At 41.5% G+C, this 16,617-nt stretch overlaps 1 protein-coding gene across 4 annotated transcripts in view; it reads left to right on the top strand.

Annotated features, from left to right (window-relative positions):
* Positions 1–16,210, top strand: part of LOC117897069 — a 32,170-nt gene extending 15,960 nt beyond the window's left edge. Inside the window, exons 4-15 of one of the 4 annotated variants that reach the window (XM_034805676.1) lie at positions 29–93; positions 10,918–11,031; positions 11,119–11,256; positions 11,431–11,568; positions 11,627–11,715; positions 11,844–11,971; positions 12,088–12,207; positions 12,323–12,468; positions 12,548–12,722; positions 12,784–13,103; positions 13,163–13,360; positions 13,424–16,210. In XM_034805676.1, coding sequence (XP_034661567.1) covers positions 29–93; positions 10,918–11,031; positions 11,119–11,256; positions 11,431–11,568; positions 11,627–11,715; positions 11,844–11,971; positions 12,088–12,207; positions 12,323–12,468; positions 12,548–12,722; positions 12,784–13,103; positions 13,163–13,360; positions 13,424–13,527 — 1,735 coding nt within the window. In that variant the 3' untranslated portion in view covers positions 13,528–16,210. Of the gene's footprint in view, positions 1–28; positions 268–10,908; positions 11,032–11,118; positions 11,257–11,430; positions 11,569–11,626; positions 11,716–11,843; positions 11,972–12,087; positions 12,208–12,322; positions 12,469–12,547; positions 12,723–12,783; positions 13,104–13,162; positions 13,361–13,423 lie in introns of all 4 variants that reach the window. The other 3 variants (XM_034805675.1, XM_034805673.1, XM_034805672.1) reach the window with 3 other exon arrangements.
* Positions 16,211–16,617: the final 407 nt, after the last annotated feature.

Raw genomic sequence — 16,617 nt, 5'->3', positions numbered from 1 at the left:
TTTCGTTGCAACCAATAAACTCTTTTAGGAAAGGATGTCATCGTTGCCTGGTAATCTATGAGAAGCATACGAATGTGCTCCAGTATAAAGAAAGTGAGTGCGAAGGTGATAGTATGTATATGCATCAGTCGAACCCATCTGCACTGGCGATGCGTAGCTCTAATAAACAAAGTGATCATAGGGGAGCTCATCCCAATACGAACGGGCATTCAAGACTATCATCATCGGATCAGTACATAATGAGATCCAATGACGATATGAATGATTGTAAGCATTAATTTTTTACTTTTTTCTCTACCTCTCTCTCTCTCTCTCTCTAAAATAAGTTAAGAAAAAAAAACAAAAAAAAGCAAGCAAACTAAACTGAAAATACAAAAGACTCTATCTCCTAACTCGCTATCTCAAAATATACCAGTTATCTGTTCTGTTATCGTTTCCACCTGTTTTGAACATAATTCCCTTAGTTAACCAAACATGACTAACATAACCTTATGATTTAAGCGCTATTTTCATTTAAACCCCCACCACCACCACCAACCCACAAAACGAGAATACAAAAGTTTTTCGTTCCGTTCAAATATATAAAAAAAAGATCAACTGAAAAGCAAAAAGATGAAAACACGTCGTTCTCAATTATTCCACTCTTTTTAATGAAAACACACACGAAACAAAAGCAGGATTTTAATCGATTATTTTGGTACTTATTACAATAAGTTTTATTTGATTTATTTTATTATTTTTTTCTATCTTTTTTTTTATATTTCTGCATAATTTGATTATGGTTTGTTTTTGAATTATCATTTTTAATGCAACCTTTGGTTAATTAAACAAAACAAAACAAAAAAAAGAACAAAACAAAAACAAAAACCAAACCAAACTTGTAAATAGTCTCAAACAACAATTACTCTGCATACGAAATGAATAAATAATTCTACTTTACTTACGTTTTGTCATGGCAAGGGTCCTCTCTCTACCTCTCTCTCTCTCTCTGTATATCTCGAACTCACTCTAACCAACCAATCAAAGCAATCAAATCAATCAATCAATCAATCAATCAATCGATCAATCAACTACAAGTGTACATCTAACAACAAAATATATATATATAACAACCAAAAGAAACAAATGAACAAAAAATGTATATTTTCCTCAACATATTCCCTTAAAACAAAAAACAAAAATAAAAACAATGCCACAAATTAAACTACTCGTACAAATATTAATATTAACTTATCTTACCGTTAGTGTCAATCCAATTAAGCATCTTAGTTGCGATTTGCAAGCATATTAGCGGATTAGCAGATTAAACCCGTCCCAACAGGCACCCAATTAGAAACCAAACCCGAAACTGAAGCCGCACGAACAATCAGGTCTAGCCCAGCCAGCCAGCCACTATTACAGAATTCGGAATTACAGAACCCAACGATGCGACAGTCTTGAAATCCATTCGAATCGAAATCGTAACAATAGAAAAGCCAAATCAAAGCACAGCAAAGCTAAATTTATACCCTCCCACCCGTAATCCACTGAAAAAGAAGAAAAACAGGAAACTATAACCAGTTTTAGTTAAGAACTTTGGTTTCTCTCTCTCTCTCTCTCTCTCTATTTTCATTTTGAGTTTTCCTTTGGTTTACGTTGGTCTTTGGGCCACTTTTCCGTTTCACTTGTACTGTAAATAATTAACAAAATACAAACCGAAACAATCAAATTTTGTAAATATATAAAAACGAGTGCAAAAAGCCAAACACGAGACTGTTGTTTAACGAAGAAACCCCAAAACCAAATTGTTTGTTCCATATATATATTTTTTATTACCAAACATTTACATACATATATATCTAAATATATAACTCAACTCTATTCAATATTTATATGATATGTATATTTTCCTTAATTCAACATTTTCAACAACTCCAACAACAGCAACTCCAGCAATTCCAGAAATCCAAAAGAACCGAAACCGAAAACCGAAAACCAAAACTGCTACAACTACAAATCAATTCAGAACAATTCAAACTTTAAATGTGAATACCACGATGAGTGTTTGTTTATATGTGATTGTGTGTGTGTGTGTGTGTGTGTGTGTGTGAATGTTGATTAAAATACCAATATAGATGAATACTAATAACAAACAAGAGGTGTGCGCACACACACGCACAGAGAAATTTGATTGGATTTTGGTTTTTGAAATTTGCATATTTGAAATTATTTGTAAATTTTTAACAGCCGCAGCAAAGTCTCGTTGCACAGTTCGTTTCGCGTTTGCTCCATATATTTATGTATATATTGTACATAGAACCAAAGCAATAAATATCCAACCCCAAAACCCACACACATTCGTGTAGACAAGCTTGTATTTAGTTGCGACCCCCAGAGGAGCGACAGCAACCCATTCACTCATTTGTAAATAACTTCATCTCCACTCTCTCATGACAAAACCCTCAGAAACCCCCACACCAGAGACACACGACCCAGAGCCAGAGCCAGAGCATCATAGTCAGAGTCACAGTCAGAGTCAGAGTCAGAGTCCGGGGAATAGGCTGAACCAGTTTACCCAAACGGTATTCAACTTTTAGATGATTATATTTCCAATAGGATCCCAGTACCCTGGAGAGCAGAACAGTCAGTCCGCGCGTAAGTTCTTGATTCTTGCCGTTTATTTTTTCGCTTCATCTGGTTTCACATTCAAATCATCTTCCGTACTCGCTCATCAACCCACTCATGTCTGTCGCCTGTTTTACTTACTCTTGCCGGGAACATGATTTATTTATAGGTCGCTCGGTCGGTCGAGACGCGGAGTAAATGAAAATGGAAATGCGACACCAAGTGTCAAAGTGTTTTCTCTTAATTTCCAGCAGGTTGAGTACTCTGTATTACGCTGTGTAATAAGTGCGAGTATCCAAGAATATTCTTAGCACGAGCACAGTTCAGCCACCCCAGGCTAGCTCCAATTGAAAGGCTCTGCCTGAAGTACCCCACTGATATATGTACATACATACAAGATATGTATGCATAATCTTCACATAGTCGTAATTCGTTGGTAATTGCTATAATGCGCTTAGTTCTTGATCAGGTAGCGAGCTTTTCCTGGGCCTCCAGTGCACCTAATTACGGCAAGAAGATGCAATTAAGTCTTGGCATATGGAGGCTAGCACCTGACACATAATGCAAGTAGAAACAGCAGCACAGCCTGAGAGTGCCACCTCCCACTTCACTTCACTCCACTCCACTCCACTAATACAATCCATTCGCATTTGTGCTCGGCTCAGCCGTGGCAAGGTCTGGCGGCGTTGGTAACACAGCACGCATAGAAATGTAAATTCATTATTTATTATTTGTTTGCCTCAATAGAAATCAAATTAGTTTAAGTGGCGACCCACCAGCACACTGGCACCAGCAACAGCAACAGCACCAGGAACACCAACATCCATATATCCACATCACCGTGAGCTCTTGGCCCAGAGCGTAGCCAGACAGTTGGACTCGAATTGGAAAACGCCAAGTCAGGGCACGCCCACCCACCTAACCCAACTCCGCCCATCCTTTCATTTGATATTTTCAAGTTGATATTTCCACTTGCACCGACCGAGTGTCTGAATGTCTGACTGTCTGACTGTTTGACTGGCTGTCTTGGCTGCCTCGTGTTGCCTGCCTGCCTGCCTGCCTGCCTGCCTGCCTTCCTTTTTTCCTTGATTTGATTTTGTTTAAATATTAAACGAGAGTTTTAGGTCTCATTTATAATTCAAAAGCCTCGGAGGCAACAAGCAGTCGGGCACTGGAGGCCGCTCCCCAAACATATCAGAGATGGCTGGGGCGGGGCGGTTTTCAGTTCATTTTGATTGGCAGACCGTAAAACAATAGTATCAATGGCACAATAGAATTGCGTGTGTGTGTGTATGTTCTTTATTAAATCATTATTTGTTTAGATTTGTCACACAATCAGAAGTACACACACACAGCGCCTGTGTGTGTTCGTGTGTGTTGTGAGAATGTTTGCATAAAAGAGCAGCTCCTGGCGTTGAGCTAAAGATTTCTTAATACTTCTTCCGTGCCATTGAAGCTGATTTAATACGCTTTAAATTGAGATTTTGGACAATAATCTAATGAAATTGCATTCAATTTAGATAGAATTTTTACTGGCCACACAAAGAGATACAAAGGCAGATACAGATACTCGTGCCCGTACTGGTAATCGCACCCACACTCACACACACACAATCCATTCGGGCTGGCAGACTGTGCAGAATAATTGGACTTAGACAGTCGACAGTTTCAATTACTGAAGACTTGCACAATGTACAAACAGGATTAACAGGAAAAGCCTTGTTAATTGGTCTACGTCTAATGTAGTGTCGTTTTCACTTGTGTCGAGCATCAAAGGATGTGCCCGGATTGTGTGCGTATCCATGTTCTTCTGTGTTTGTGTGGTGTATGTTGTGCTCGAAGGATCTGAGCTGCCAATCCAATGAGTTCCTCGATTCATTTGCTTTAACTCTGGTAATATGGGCATCAAAAAGCAGTGCATACTTCAAGGCAGCCATCAGCTAACTGCCGTTTAAATTGCATTTTCGAGTACAACTACATAAGAGGCACCCACTCGCCAAGTATCAGTAGAGCCAACCCAGCCAACCCAGCCAAACAGCCACCCAGCCTCTCAGGCAGACAGTACCTCAGACCCAGCCACAGCCGCAGGCCCAGCTCCGTTTCGCGTAATTATATTCCCAGAGTTTTTATTTTTGCAGCGCTTTTGGGCAAAGCATTTTGCGTATGGCTAGTAGTACATAAGCTAGTGATGGGCTGCCAGCATTTGCATACCAATTTCGCTACCACTCCACACCCAAGTGAGGGGGGGAAAATCCACCACGGTTAAAGGTTGCGACGGACGAGGACGGGGCACTCAATGATGAAGGCCAGGCCGCATCGCGTTTTAATTGCAGTGCTGCGCGGTGCGGCGAGCGGTGCGGCGCCAAGTGCAAAAACGTAGGCGGTACATACAAATAATTAAAATAATTAAGCAAAACTACGGCAGGGCTCCAGCCAACACCAAACCACTTATCAATTGAGCAGAGTTCTCCTCGGGTCCACTCCATAATTCCCGCCACCCCCCACAGTCCATGACTTGGGGGCGGTTCATTCACTTTTCTTCTCAATGCAATTTTGAACGTTAATTCTTTGCAGACCCGAAATGTTTTTGGGAATTTTACGGGCATTATGAGTTTATTCGGCGTTCCGTTTCTCTGTTACTCGCTCCCCCAGAGGCATTTTCCCCGTATTTTCCTTGTATTATTTGGTGTCATAACATGACGGGACATGCTTTAGCCAATTTCGGATACAAGGATATTTAAATTTAATCAAATGTCGGTAAAAATGTTTGCCATGCCTTTTATGCCTACTGCCAAAAGAAAGAATGAGAGAAACAGTCACCGCGCACGCACACACAAGGGGCATTGCCATTCCTGGGATGTGTGCGTTCGTGTGTGTGTGTGTGTGTGTGTGTGTATTGTGTGTGGGTGGCTCCAACCTGTACGTTTCCGTACGTTGACTGGGTAATTTGTTAGCCAGGAGGAGGCCACCAGCAGCCACGGGCCCAACCTAGTCAGCCCGTCCGTCCAACACAGAGTTTTATTTTATTTTATATAGTTTTTGGCATTTTCATGTGCCCACTTTTCCCTCTTTTTCTCCTTTTATATTTTGTTGTTGTTTTGTTTTGGGGCAGCCCCTGCGTGTGTCGGTACAGTTTTCGAAGCGTACATTTATATATACAAAGCGTATATAACATCCAACACAGAACAGAACTGGACAGAACAGAAGGGAAAAGAGCCGAGTCGCATTCGCATACGATTTCCATTCCAATTGCGATTCCGATTCCGATTCCAGGAGCTGTGGCGTCAGTGGCACCCAGGGTGTCAGCCAATTTCGAGTGTTTTCCCTGGCTCTGGCACGACCTCCTATCTTCGGTGTTACCAATTGTTGTTTTTGTTGACCGTGTTGGGTGTACACACATACATATGTACATATGTGTGTTTTCACATTGCCATTTTCATTTCAATTCATTTCATTTATTTATGCAATATTTTATGTGTGCTCATTCATTTTTTGCTCGTTCTCGTTGTCGTCGTTCCCGTTCCCGTTACCGTTACCGTAACCATTCTCGTTCTCGTTCTCGTTCCCATTCTTCGCTCTCGTTTGTTCTATTAATTTGTTGTCGCTCCGTTGTTCCTGGTCTACTCGGATCCGTCCTATTCTGTTCTATTTATTTGGCTGCTTTCCGCTCTCTGCCCTCCATTGTCAATTTGGTTGATATACTATTATAGGTATATATGTTTGTGTATGTATATGTATACAAGTATCTAGATACGTACAAAAGTATATGTTTGCATATAAAAGTCGTGCCATAAACCCCATTCGTCTTAATTTGTATGCCTTGTTTTGTTACGGTTAGGTTCCTGGGGTTTTGTTGATACTTATTTATTATTTTTATGCTCTGCTCACTTATCTGCCATTGTCCTGCCACGTGCCCCTGTACCGTCCCGTGTCCCGTTTCCCGTGTCCCGTTGCGTGTCTGTGGCCCCAGCCCCGGCCCTTGCCCGACTTATTGGGGAGTGTAGAGAGGAGCATAAACCACATTTGATTGGGGGGAGCATTACCTGCAACTACTTATTGCTCGTAGAACCGCTGCATCAATGCCGATAGGAAGCGGACATGAATATGAATACTTACAGAACAAAATCAGGCAATCAGCATTATTGATAGCGGCGGGAACAATAGGACTACATTCGATTAAGAAGAACATACATATGTATGAGCACTGCGCGAGTACTGCTCGAACAATGACAAGAACACACAACGCTGTAAATAAAGGTCTCCTTCCATATATTCTCTTGTACAGATATTTAATTGTGTTTGTTTGTTTGTTGGTACATACATACTTACATACATATTTACTACCGATTGATTTGATTTTGAGTTTACTTTGAGATACTGTTCGTTGTCACCGATTGAGACGCTTTCATTTTGTTTTTTGATATATTATATATAACTCTTTGTATTTGTACATGATTATGATTATTAATGTTTATATTAATCCACTGCTAACAAAAAATCATCATCAACTTTGTACAGTAAACCCATGAGCGAGCGAAGAAGAAGAAAAAACCACTTAAAAAGAACCCAACAAAAATCAATAATAAAAACACTCGATCTTCGGCTGCCGACGAAGCTGAAAGTAGGATTTCCAAGATTGGTAGCCGTGCATGACGAATATGTACATAAATACACTTGTAATATATCCCCCCCTATCGATAAGTTTTCCCATTATTTTTTCACTCGAATCTTTCACTTGAAAACTTGAAAATCCATTGTGATCCGAGCGAACGGTTTGTAAATCCTTATTATTGTATGATAATGTTTTGCGGAATAATTCTTTGCATTTCCTTTTCCTAATCAGATCAAGTCTGCCAGCTCTTGGAAATCGTATTGTACAACCCCAATGCCCATTCCATTTCGAAGAATGCCTTTCAAATTTCGTTTAACGGTTTGTTCAGTTTCCTTCAGTTGTCCGCACCCGCCCACACCCACCCAACCTCAACCTCAATCCACCAGATCCTACCACCATCTTACCCGCTTTTGTTTTCTGTTTTCGCATACAAAAAATAAAAAAAAAAAGGTTGAAATAAAAACAGGAAAATTCATTTGTTTCTGTAGAAAGCCTATGAAAGCGAATTCGAGACACATTTTGTATAGAAAGCAATGCGCTCATTACTTTTACTTACTCTCTGTCACACTTTGTTTTTCTAATTCAATTTCGTGAACATCAAGTTATCAAAAAGAAAGGATTTCAGCTAAATTTTGCGCTCCTAATGAGAAAGCCGAATCGAAAAACCAAACGAAAAGAAAACATAATGGAAAAAGAAATATATATATTTGCCCAAAAATATATATGTATGATGTAAACATCTTTGTATATGATGATGAAATGTTGGGATGGGCTGCCCGGTGACCGCTAGTATAATTGTCTCATTTATCAATTACTTATTGTACTTTCTTCTTACTACATTCTACCTAACCTAACAACCTACTACTACTTTACTTTACTACTACCCCACTACTACTACTACTTACTACTATTCGTACTACTACTATTTGCTCTATGGGTTCCATTCCCGATTCTGTGTTGTTGTTTCCTTTTTCTGTGTGTCCGTGTTTGTGCCTTTTCATTTGTTGTATCTTTCCTTCGGTTGCTTTTTGGTGTTTTTTTGTGGTTTTTTCGGTTACGATTCTGTTTTGGAAATCTTTCTTTCGTCCCTTCCCCCATTCTCTGTTTCCTTACTTACATGTGTGTAATTTTAATTAATGTAATTTTAACATGAAACTCAACAATTTCTGCTCTCGGTTACTCATAAGTTATTGTACAATTTGTGTCGTTTGTTCGTTCGTTCGTTCGTTCGTTCGTTGGTTCCTTCCTTCGGTGTGCTCCTTCCTTCTTCTTTCTATATAGTACATGTACTCGTATTCGTATTAGCTGTGTGTGTCTCTCATTTTTCATTCCGTTCGTTCTAAGTGTCTAAGTGTTGTTTGTGTGTGTGGTGTGTGTTGAGTGTTGTGTGTTGTGTGTGCAGCTAGCTAGTGTGTGCTCGGGGCTGTACTGTACTCTGTACGGTAATTTAGCCCGGCTATCTAACATAACTGTGCGCTTAACGGTCGGTCCGACCGCACACATATCCAGAGAATACCGAAAAAAAAATCGCCACTGCAAAGTAATATAATTTGTTTAATTTGTTCTCCTTTTCTGTTTGTTTTTTTTTTTAACCGTGTCTGTGATGTCGTTTTTTGCCTTGTCATGATATACTACTATATGCCACAAACGCTTCTCCGTAGTAGACACACACACACACACACACAAACACATGACACACACACCACGCCCTGTCCCACACCTTTTGTGCCTCTGATACTCGGTATGCTTTGTATAACTCATAAAGTGTAGTTGCTACTTAATTACAATCATTACTCAAAAACGCCACACACTTACCCGTACACACACAAACGAATACACACACAAACGAATAGAGAGTCCTGGCCGTATCCTGGCTTTTACACCACATTACATACATAATTGGTGCTTTTTCATCATTTGTTCTCACTCTTTCCATTTTCTGTTGTTTTTTGCTCTGCGTGTGCCTGTGTTTTTTTATGATTCCAGCTTTCATTTTGCCATATTGTAGCCTGTGTACTATTACTAAAGAAACAAAACTGAAACTGTTCGATGTTTTGTTGAACATAATATCACTAATAATACAAAAATTAAAAAACCAAAAAAACCGCCAGTACGAAAACTGTTTGTTGTGTGCCTTTTTAGCTGTAAAGATTTTTTTGTAATGTTGAGAACCATGCCTGTATGTGTTATATATGTATATATCGTACATAATATATATATATCCGTATCTATTGAAGTGCATTCATACGAAACGGATTTTAGTTACAATTATCTACTTTTAAAACAACTCTACTACTTACCAATATCATAAAAAGAAATGAAAAAAAGAACAAAAAAGAGAGGACCCTTTACCAAAAGAAAACATACACAAATATATATGTATGTGCCACATATATATATCGCTCGCGTTTGCCATACAACCCAGACACCCGACTACTCAATTTATTCATCATGAGTAAATGTTTGTTATTATTTTTTAGTTGATTCAAAATGTTATGCTTGCTCTAGCAACAAATACCTTACCTTATATTGAATGGGGCTCTGCCAGGCCCCAACATTGTTTTACTACCTTTGCTACCTTTACCTGTTATTTATTGCCTAAAACCACCTAAGAACCTTACCCCCATCCTTTGCTTTTGGTCTCACTTCTGCTCGGTGGCGAGCCAAAGCCAGAGATGAACCACATGTGTGTGTTTTTGCTTTCGGTTCAGTTTTAAACGTGTGTTGTGCCTTTCAGTTGAGTTTACAAATACACAAAAGTTGGTGCGGCTCTGGTCTGCAATACCAACTGCAGTCAGATCCCAGACCAGCCCAGCCCGAGGAAGTGCTGAAAATGAAAAACTCTTGTCTTTAAGTTATTTCTGTGAACGTCACAAGTCTTTGGTTTGGTTTGGTTTGTTGTTCCTTACTGGTTCCCCACTTTATTTGGTTCGTTTGTGTTTTTCTGGAACTTACATACTTATCTTACTTACTTATGTATTGTACTTACCGCCGCTTTTTATACATTTCCACAGAAATTGTTGTTGTTTCTGCCTTCTCCTGTGTGCCGCACTTGAAGCTGGAGTTGGGCTGAGCTCGGAGATGGGAATGGGAATGGGGAGATGGGCATTATGGGGCCATGACCGCAACATGCCCATCCCTCTCTCGTCACTCTCGCCACTTGCGACATTTCTGCTGATTTAAGGCTTCATTTCGTCATTTATTCGAGCAATCTTCTCCCCGGACCATCAGCTTCGGCGGCCACTTAATTAAACAAATTTCTGTGCAATTTAAATGGCATGCTTGGCCATGGATGGCCCTGGGAGACCACAGATTCCCAGCCCAGCAGCCACTGTGCAGCTTCCAGTGCGGCACACAACAAAAAACAAAACAAAAATATAAAACAAAAAAGAACTTACAAAAAAATCTTTTACAATTCCTTAGCCCTTTGTAGATTTGGTTTCCTTTAACCCTGTCCTTTCCTTAATGTGTTGCTATTAATTACTACAATTTACAACTTACATACTCTGCTCCCACTAATCCTTTACTACTTTCTACTACTAATACTAAAACTAATACTTATACTAATACTGCTACTACTACTACCACTACTACTGCTATTTGTATCCTATTTCTGTGTGTTCTGTGTCTACGACAACATCATTTGCGATTTGCATTAATTGAATTTTTATTTGTGCTTTTAAAATAATCATGTCCCCCAGACTTTTGCAAGGGCCGTGAGACTTTACAGAATCTCTGCGACCAAATTCCGGGCGATGCCCTGCTCTACTCCCTCTTCCGGGAGAGCGCCGAACCGGTCAAGTGTCCGCTCAAGGGTGAGTACTTGCAGAAGGAAGCAAACGATGCTGGGGCTTGGGTCATTTGAAGAGTCTTCTTTCTTTCTTTATACTTATCGCCTGCAGGACCCTTCATATTCACATACAACCGGGGCCACGGGGAGTGCAAGTCGCCTGTGTCCAACATTGAGAGCTGCACGGAGGAGAGTCGCCTCCTGCTGAGCTTCCAGGCCTGTCCCGATGTGCTGGGGACCGAGAGTACAGGTGAGTCTCTGGCCATGACAATGACTCATCGCATCTTTCTGGAACTGGAACTGAAGATGAACATCCTTCCTTCCTTCCTTTCGTTTCTTCCATTATTCCTTTGCCGCTCCGCACCCTGTTCTGTTCTGCTCTGTGTGCTCCGTGTTCCGTTCCATTGCCCGCCTGCACCTGCAGTTGAGGAACTGACGTGTCTGGCGACCTGGAAGGATGGCAACTCACGCTACTTGGTTGGCCTGGTCTCGCACCATCATGCCATCTCGAACGAGGAACGATATCGCTGCTTTGTCTATGAGAAAATCTCCTCGCTGATGGGTAAGCTGCCTTCCGGCAAACAGGATGAACTTTGTTTGAGCTTTAAAACCCTTTGCAGGCGGTCCCAGCATGCTCAGCTCAAAGGATGCCGAGTATAAGCTGGCACAATCCGGCGACGCCACTTGCAATGGCTTAGACAGTGCCGAGGTAAGCATTTTCAGCCCGCTCCAAAGCAATCCCACAACACACAGACCATTTTTGTTGCCTATTCTGCCATTTTCACTTACCTGCAAATGCCACACTGCCACACCCTCTGCTCACCCCTTTCCGCACAGGTTGGCTCCCGCATCATGTCGCTGCGAAAACCGCCGGTGGCGGAGCGCTGTGACTTCCCAGCCTGGTTCAAGGGTCCCCGTCATTGGCATGCACTTATGGGCTACGCCGTCTACAATTATCACCCCAAGTGAGTAGCGCCGCCAAAAGGCCTGCGGCCAAGTTGTCACCCAAACCAAACCGAATCAAACGGATCTCTGAACTGTTCCTATTCTCACTGCCACTCTCAAACCGGTTTCTTTTCAGTGACGGGTCCGTGCACATTATTAAGCCCAACGGCTATATGGAGACACGTGCGCTCTGCGAACAGATAAATAAACAGACCTCAACCGAAATGATGGCCGTGGTGCACTATACGACCGGGTGGTAAGTGGCCAAAATTGAAAATGCTGCCAAGAGGCTAGCGAACACGTTTCGGCAATTTCAATGTCCGTTCCCTCTTTCACCCCAACCCCCACCCCCACCCGCTTTCGCCCCACAGTCAATCGGGATTCATGTGCATGATGTTCTACCGCCGGGACACGCACGTCATTGAAATACAGACGGGCAAGCCGGCCATTCGCCTGGAGGATGCCTGTGCCCCGGATCACTTTGATATTAATAAGATGGCCTACATTACCTTGCTGGGTAAGAGAGATGCACTCTGTGCAAGCCAGATGCAGCTGCAGCAGACCCCGTTCAACCCCCTCTGTATCTTCCTATGCAGCAAGCAATCCGGAACCGGCGATTTGCCCAATGGAGGGACTGTACAACCTGCGCGGTGCCATCGGGCCCCCGTATTTGGCCACGCGCCACAAGCGCAATCACAACGGTAAATCGCACTTGGGACACGGACATCATCACCACGAGAGCGCTGACTCGGGAACTTTTGGTCATAAAGGGTAAGCTGACTCCGTGGTTTGCTGCTGCTGGCGTTTTAACAACTCGATTTTTTGATTGCAGACACAGCACGCTCAGCTTTCGGAATGCTGAACGCATGGAACGTGGCTCATGGCATGCCAATACGCGCGGTCTTCCCGTACGCAGTCGACGCAGTGCGCCCCAGGATCTGCAACAGCCGCAACAGCACGAGCAACAGCAGTCGCTGGTACTGGGCAACATTAATGGCAGCGAAACGAGTGTGGGATTTGTGGCCACGCGGAATCGTCGCGATGTCCCGGGTTGTGTGCCCAACTACAATGCCCAGAGACAGCTTTGGGTAGGATGCAGTAAACCGAATTCGATCGACGTCAGTCCGCTGTGCAGCGTGGAGGGCGAAGAGGGTATGCGTACGAAGCGTTTCCAGTGCGTATTTTGTCTTACTGATGATTTCCCATTGCAGAGTACTCCTGTCACGGCTCCTGGGCCGAGAATAGCACATTCTTCATCATAGCTCGCCACAAGGGCAGCAAGCACGGCGTTTGTCTGACCTATCGGCCAACGGAGGGCACCTCAGCCAAGCTGGTTGTAGGCGATGCCTGCTACCGAGGCACACAGAAGCCACCCGATCACCATTTGGTGGCCAATCTGTCAGTCTTTGGTATGTTGTTTACTCGCGACAGTATGCTAAATCCTTAGTAACACTCTTATTTTATACCCACAGGCAAATGCGGCGAAACGGGCTCGAGTGCAGGTGTGGCCCGGCTGGGCAACTGGCTCCTGCTGCTGACAATCGTCACGCTCCAATGGCTCTACCTGCGCAGCTGAGTTGCCAGCGGTAGCAATAACCAAAATGCACCACAATTCGAAATAAGCACATAAGCATTAGAAGCCAAAGCGCTGCGTATGCATTAACTAAAACCCCAAAACCAAATCCCATTATGATCGACATGTATACAAGACACATTTAAGACTTATTGTATATTTCGTGTAGTATGTTTAAGGCGAAAACGAACCACTCCCAGACTCCCCAAGCTGGTTTGGCTGTAAATAATTGTATTGTTTGTTTTTTTCTTTACCGATGAACACACACTTTTGTTTAGTTTTAAGTGCTTAAAATAAACAAGAATTCGATATAATAAGGGATGGTGGCACGCATACAAATGTGTGTCCCACCCACAATATGAAAATGGAAAATGGTTTGCAATACAGCCTTAGATCAGCGCTATTTGTATTAGGGCTAGTAAAAGGCGTCTATTACTAAGAGTAGCGCAAGGTTCATATAACTATTAATGCAAGTATGTAGCAAATGCTATTTATTTAATGTACGATTATCCATTAAGCAGAGCAAAGACACAGCATGGAGAAGGAGAACCAAAACCACAGAAATGACTTCAGACATCAGAACTAAACGAACACAAGCTAAAAGCTTCTTCGTTCTGTTTTCTTTTTAGCCATCTCGTAGTGTGTTTTGTGGCACTTGCATATTTTTATATATGATTTCCGAAATGTTTCCTACAACAAAGTACATATACACATACAAACACGGAAGGAATGCAACATTTTTAAACTATATACAAGACAAAAATGAAGTGCATTCGCATTCAGAGGAAATCCGAAATCCGTTTTCGCAAAATGTACAAAACCAGAATGAATGGATGGGATCGATGATGTTGGCTCATTCGAGATTAGGTGTTGTGCTGCTGTGGCTGTGGTTGCAGTAGCGTTTGACGGCATGTAAATGCACATACATATACAATATATTTTTATGTACAAATGACGCAAAATCGTACATACATACATACCATACGAGTATATATAATGAATAACGTTTTGCATAGGATCGCATTGGTTTCATAACATAATTAATACCTTGCAAAATACGCATCTATATTGTATGATTCATTATAATAGTACTATACATATATACTGGAATACATACATACATAATAGGCATATAAGAACTGTGAGGAATTCAAGCAACTTTGATAAGTAGAGGCACACACCACTTTCATAATCAATCAACTAACTTTGTAAGACACAAAAACCACAACTGACAACTCTACCAAACAGAACAAAGACAGACAAGTGAATCAGCAGCTAGGGATGCTAAAATAATTAGAGTGTTTAAGACAATTAAGCGGTGATATAGGTCTAGAATAAACAACTGTGTAAATCTCTTATGAAAGCACAAGAACAGGAGAAGCATGCAGCAGCAACGGAAACAACAGCTACTGAAGCGGTCGAGTGGAGGACGAATTAATGATGATGATGAACTGTATCCAAAGGATTTCAAAAACTAGCATTTTTTCTTTTCAAGTAGTACTACACAAGCAAACAAACACTTGCCCGAAATTCCGAAACCTAAGCGAACGTATAAGCGCGTAAACAATTAACGTGTAAGGAGAACATAAGCAGAGCACAGAATTAGTGGACAGGAGAGGAGAGACCCTTCAAGGCAACTAGTCAAAATTTACGAAGCGTAACTTTGAGTTCCATGTAAATAGCGAATGTTATGCGAATTGAGAAATGAGCAACGGTACGCGGTGTACGAGTATGTATGTATACATATGTATGTACATATGTAACTAAATGCTAGTTAGCTAAAAGGATTGTGGCAAGAGATCAGAAACACTTGGTAGACAGCGACCATGCCCTGGCGCTGGGACATACATACATAAACCGGCAGGGCAGGCACAGTGGGCGTACAGAACATAAGAGTTACTTTCTAAGAACTATGTATACATTCAACAAACATCTATATAAAATTACGAAAATAACATTGTAAACTCGAGCAGAGCAGTCAGAGAGTGGCAGACACACATAGTGAGAAAATACTAGAGAACACGAATCGATAAATCATGACCGGAACCGGAAACAGCACCGGCAATGGCAACGATAGCAAAAGCTACTCCATATAGAGATGGCTAGACAAATCAGACATCGCAATGTACAAAATGTACAATGCACGGCAGTAGTTAGCAGCGCAGCAGCTGTGCCCGGTCAGCGGATTCTTGAATATTTTTTGAGTGTACAAAATCTCTCTTTAAATAAGCATTTCAATTTGTTGTCAGCTTTTAAAAAGTAAATACGAACATATTAAATAATATTGAATGCATTTTAAACAAGTAAAAACTGAAAACCACACAATTCAAGCGAAACATATTGAGTAATATTTCAAGTCGAGGAACAGTTTTAACGCCCATCCTCCTCCTGTCTCTATCAGCCAGTGCATGCACCCCAGCTGGCTGGCGCTTTACTGGTTTATTTTGCAATTGTTAAGCTGAAACACTTTAATATCCCAACAATTCCCCCCGTTACCAGAATTCTCGCAGTATCAACCGCCCAGTGTAGATCCAGATCCAATTCCAGCTCCAGCTCCAGCTCCAGCCTTACTTAGTTGTTTTCTTGCGTCATTGTCAGAACTTTAACGTGCTATTAATGTTCCAAACGGTCTCCACAAATGTATTCGAATGTTTCTAAAAACTGCTAAATATTAAACAAACAAAAATACGAAGCAAAACATAAAAAGGCAACAAGAACATAACATGCAGCATATTTTTGTAAATAGTTGAAGCCACGCTTGAATTTTTATCCAATTTTGTGTATGGCTACTGCAGAGTCGATCGACGTGTGTATGCGGGGCGACCAGGACCAGGCCCCAGCTTGGTTGCGTGACCGCCCCACCTGAGTGTGAACGCTAAGCATTAGATATAAGTGATTTTTATATTCAAAGCGATTTTATAAATCATTTTAATTGTCTATTTTAACAAATGCATCAAGCAGCAAACGAAGCAAATATGCCGTCGATTTAGTTTATGTGTGTGAAAAAAAAAACGTAATGCAATTTCGTCAATAATTGAATGTTTTGAGTACTATGTTCTTACCTTGTTTGGGTTTGTTTTTTAAGCTAATACG

This window comes from Drosophila subobscura, chromosome O (genome assembly GCF_008121235.1).
Source record: "Drosophila subobscura isolate 14011-0131.10 chromosome O, UCBerk_Dsub_1.0, whole genome shotgun sequence".
Lineage (NCBI taxonomy): Eukaryota > Metazoa > Arthropoda > Insecta > Diptera > Drosophilidae > Drosophila > Drosophila subobscura.
The sequence above is the reverse complement of the archived record's forward strand: the minus strand, read 5'-3'. Positions and strand labels throughout refer to the sequence as shown.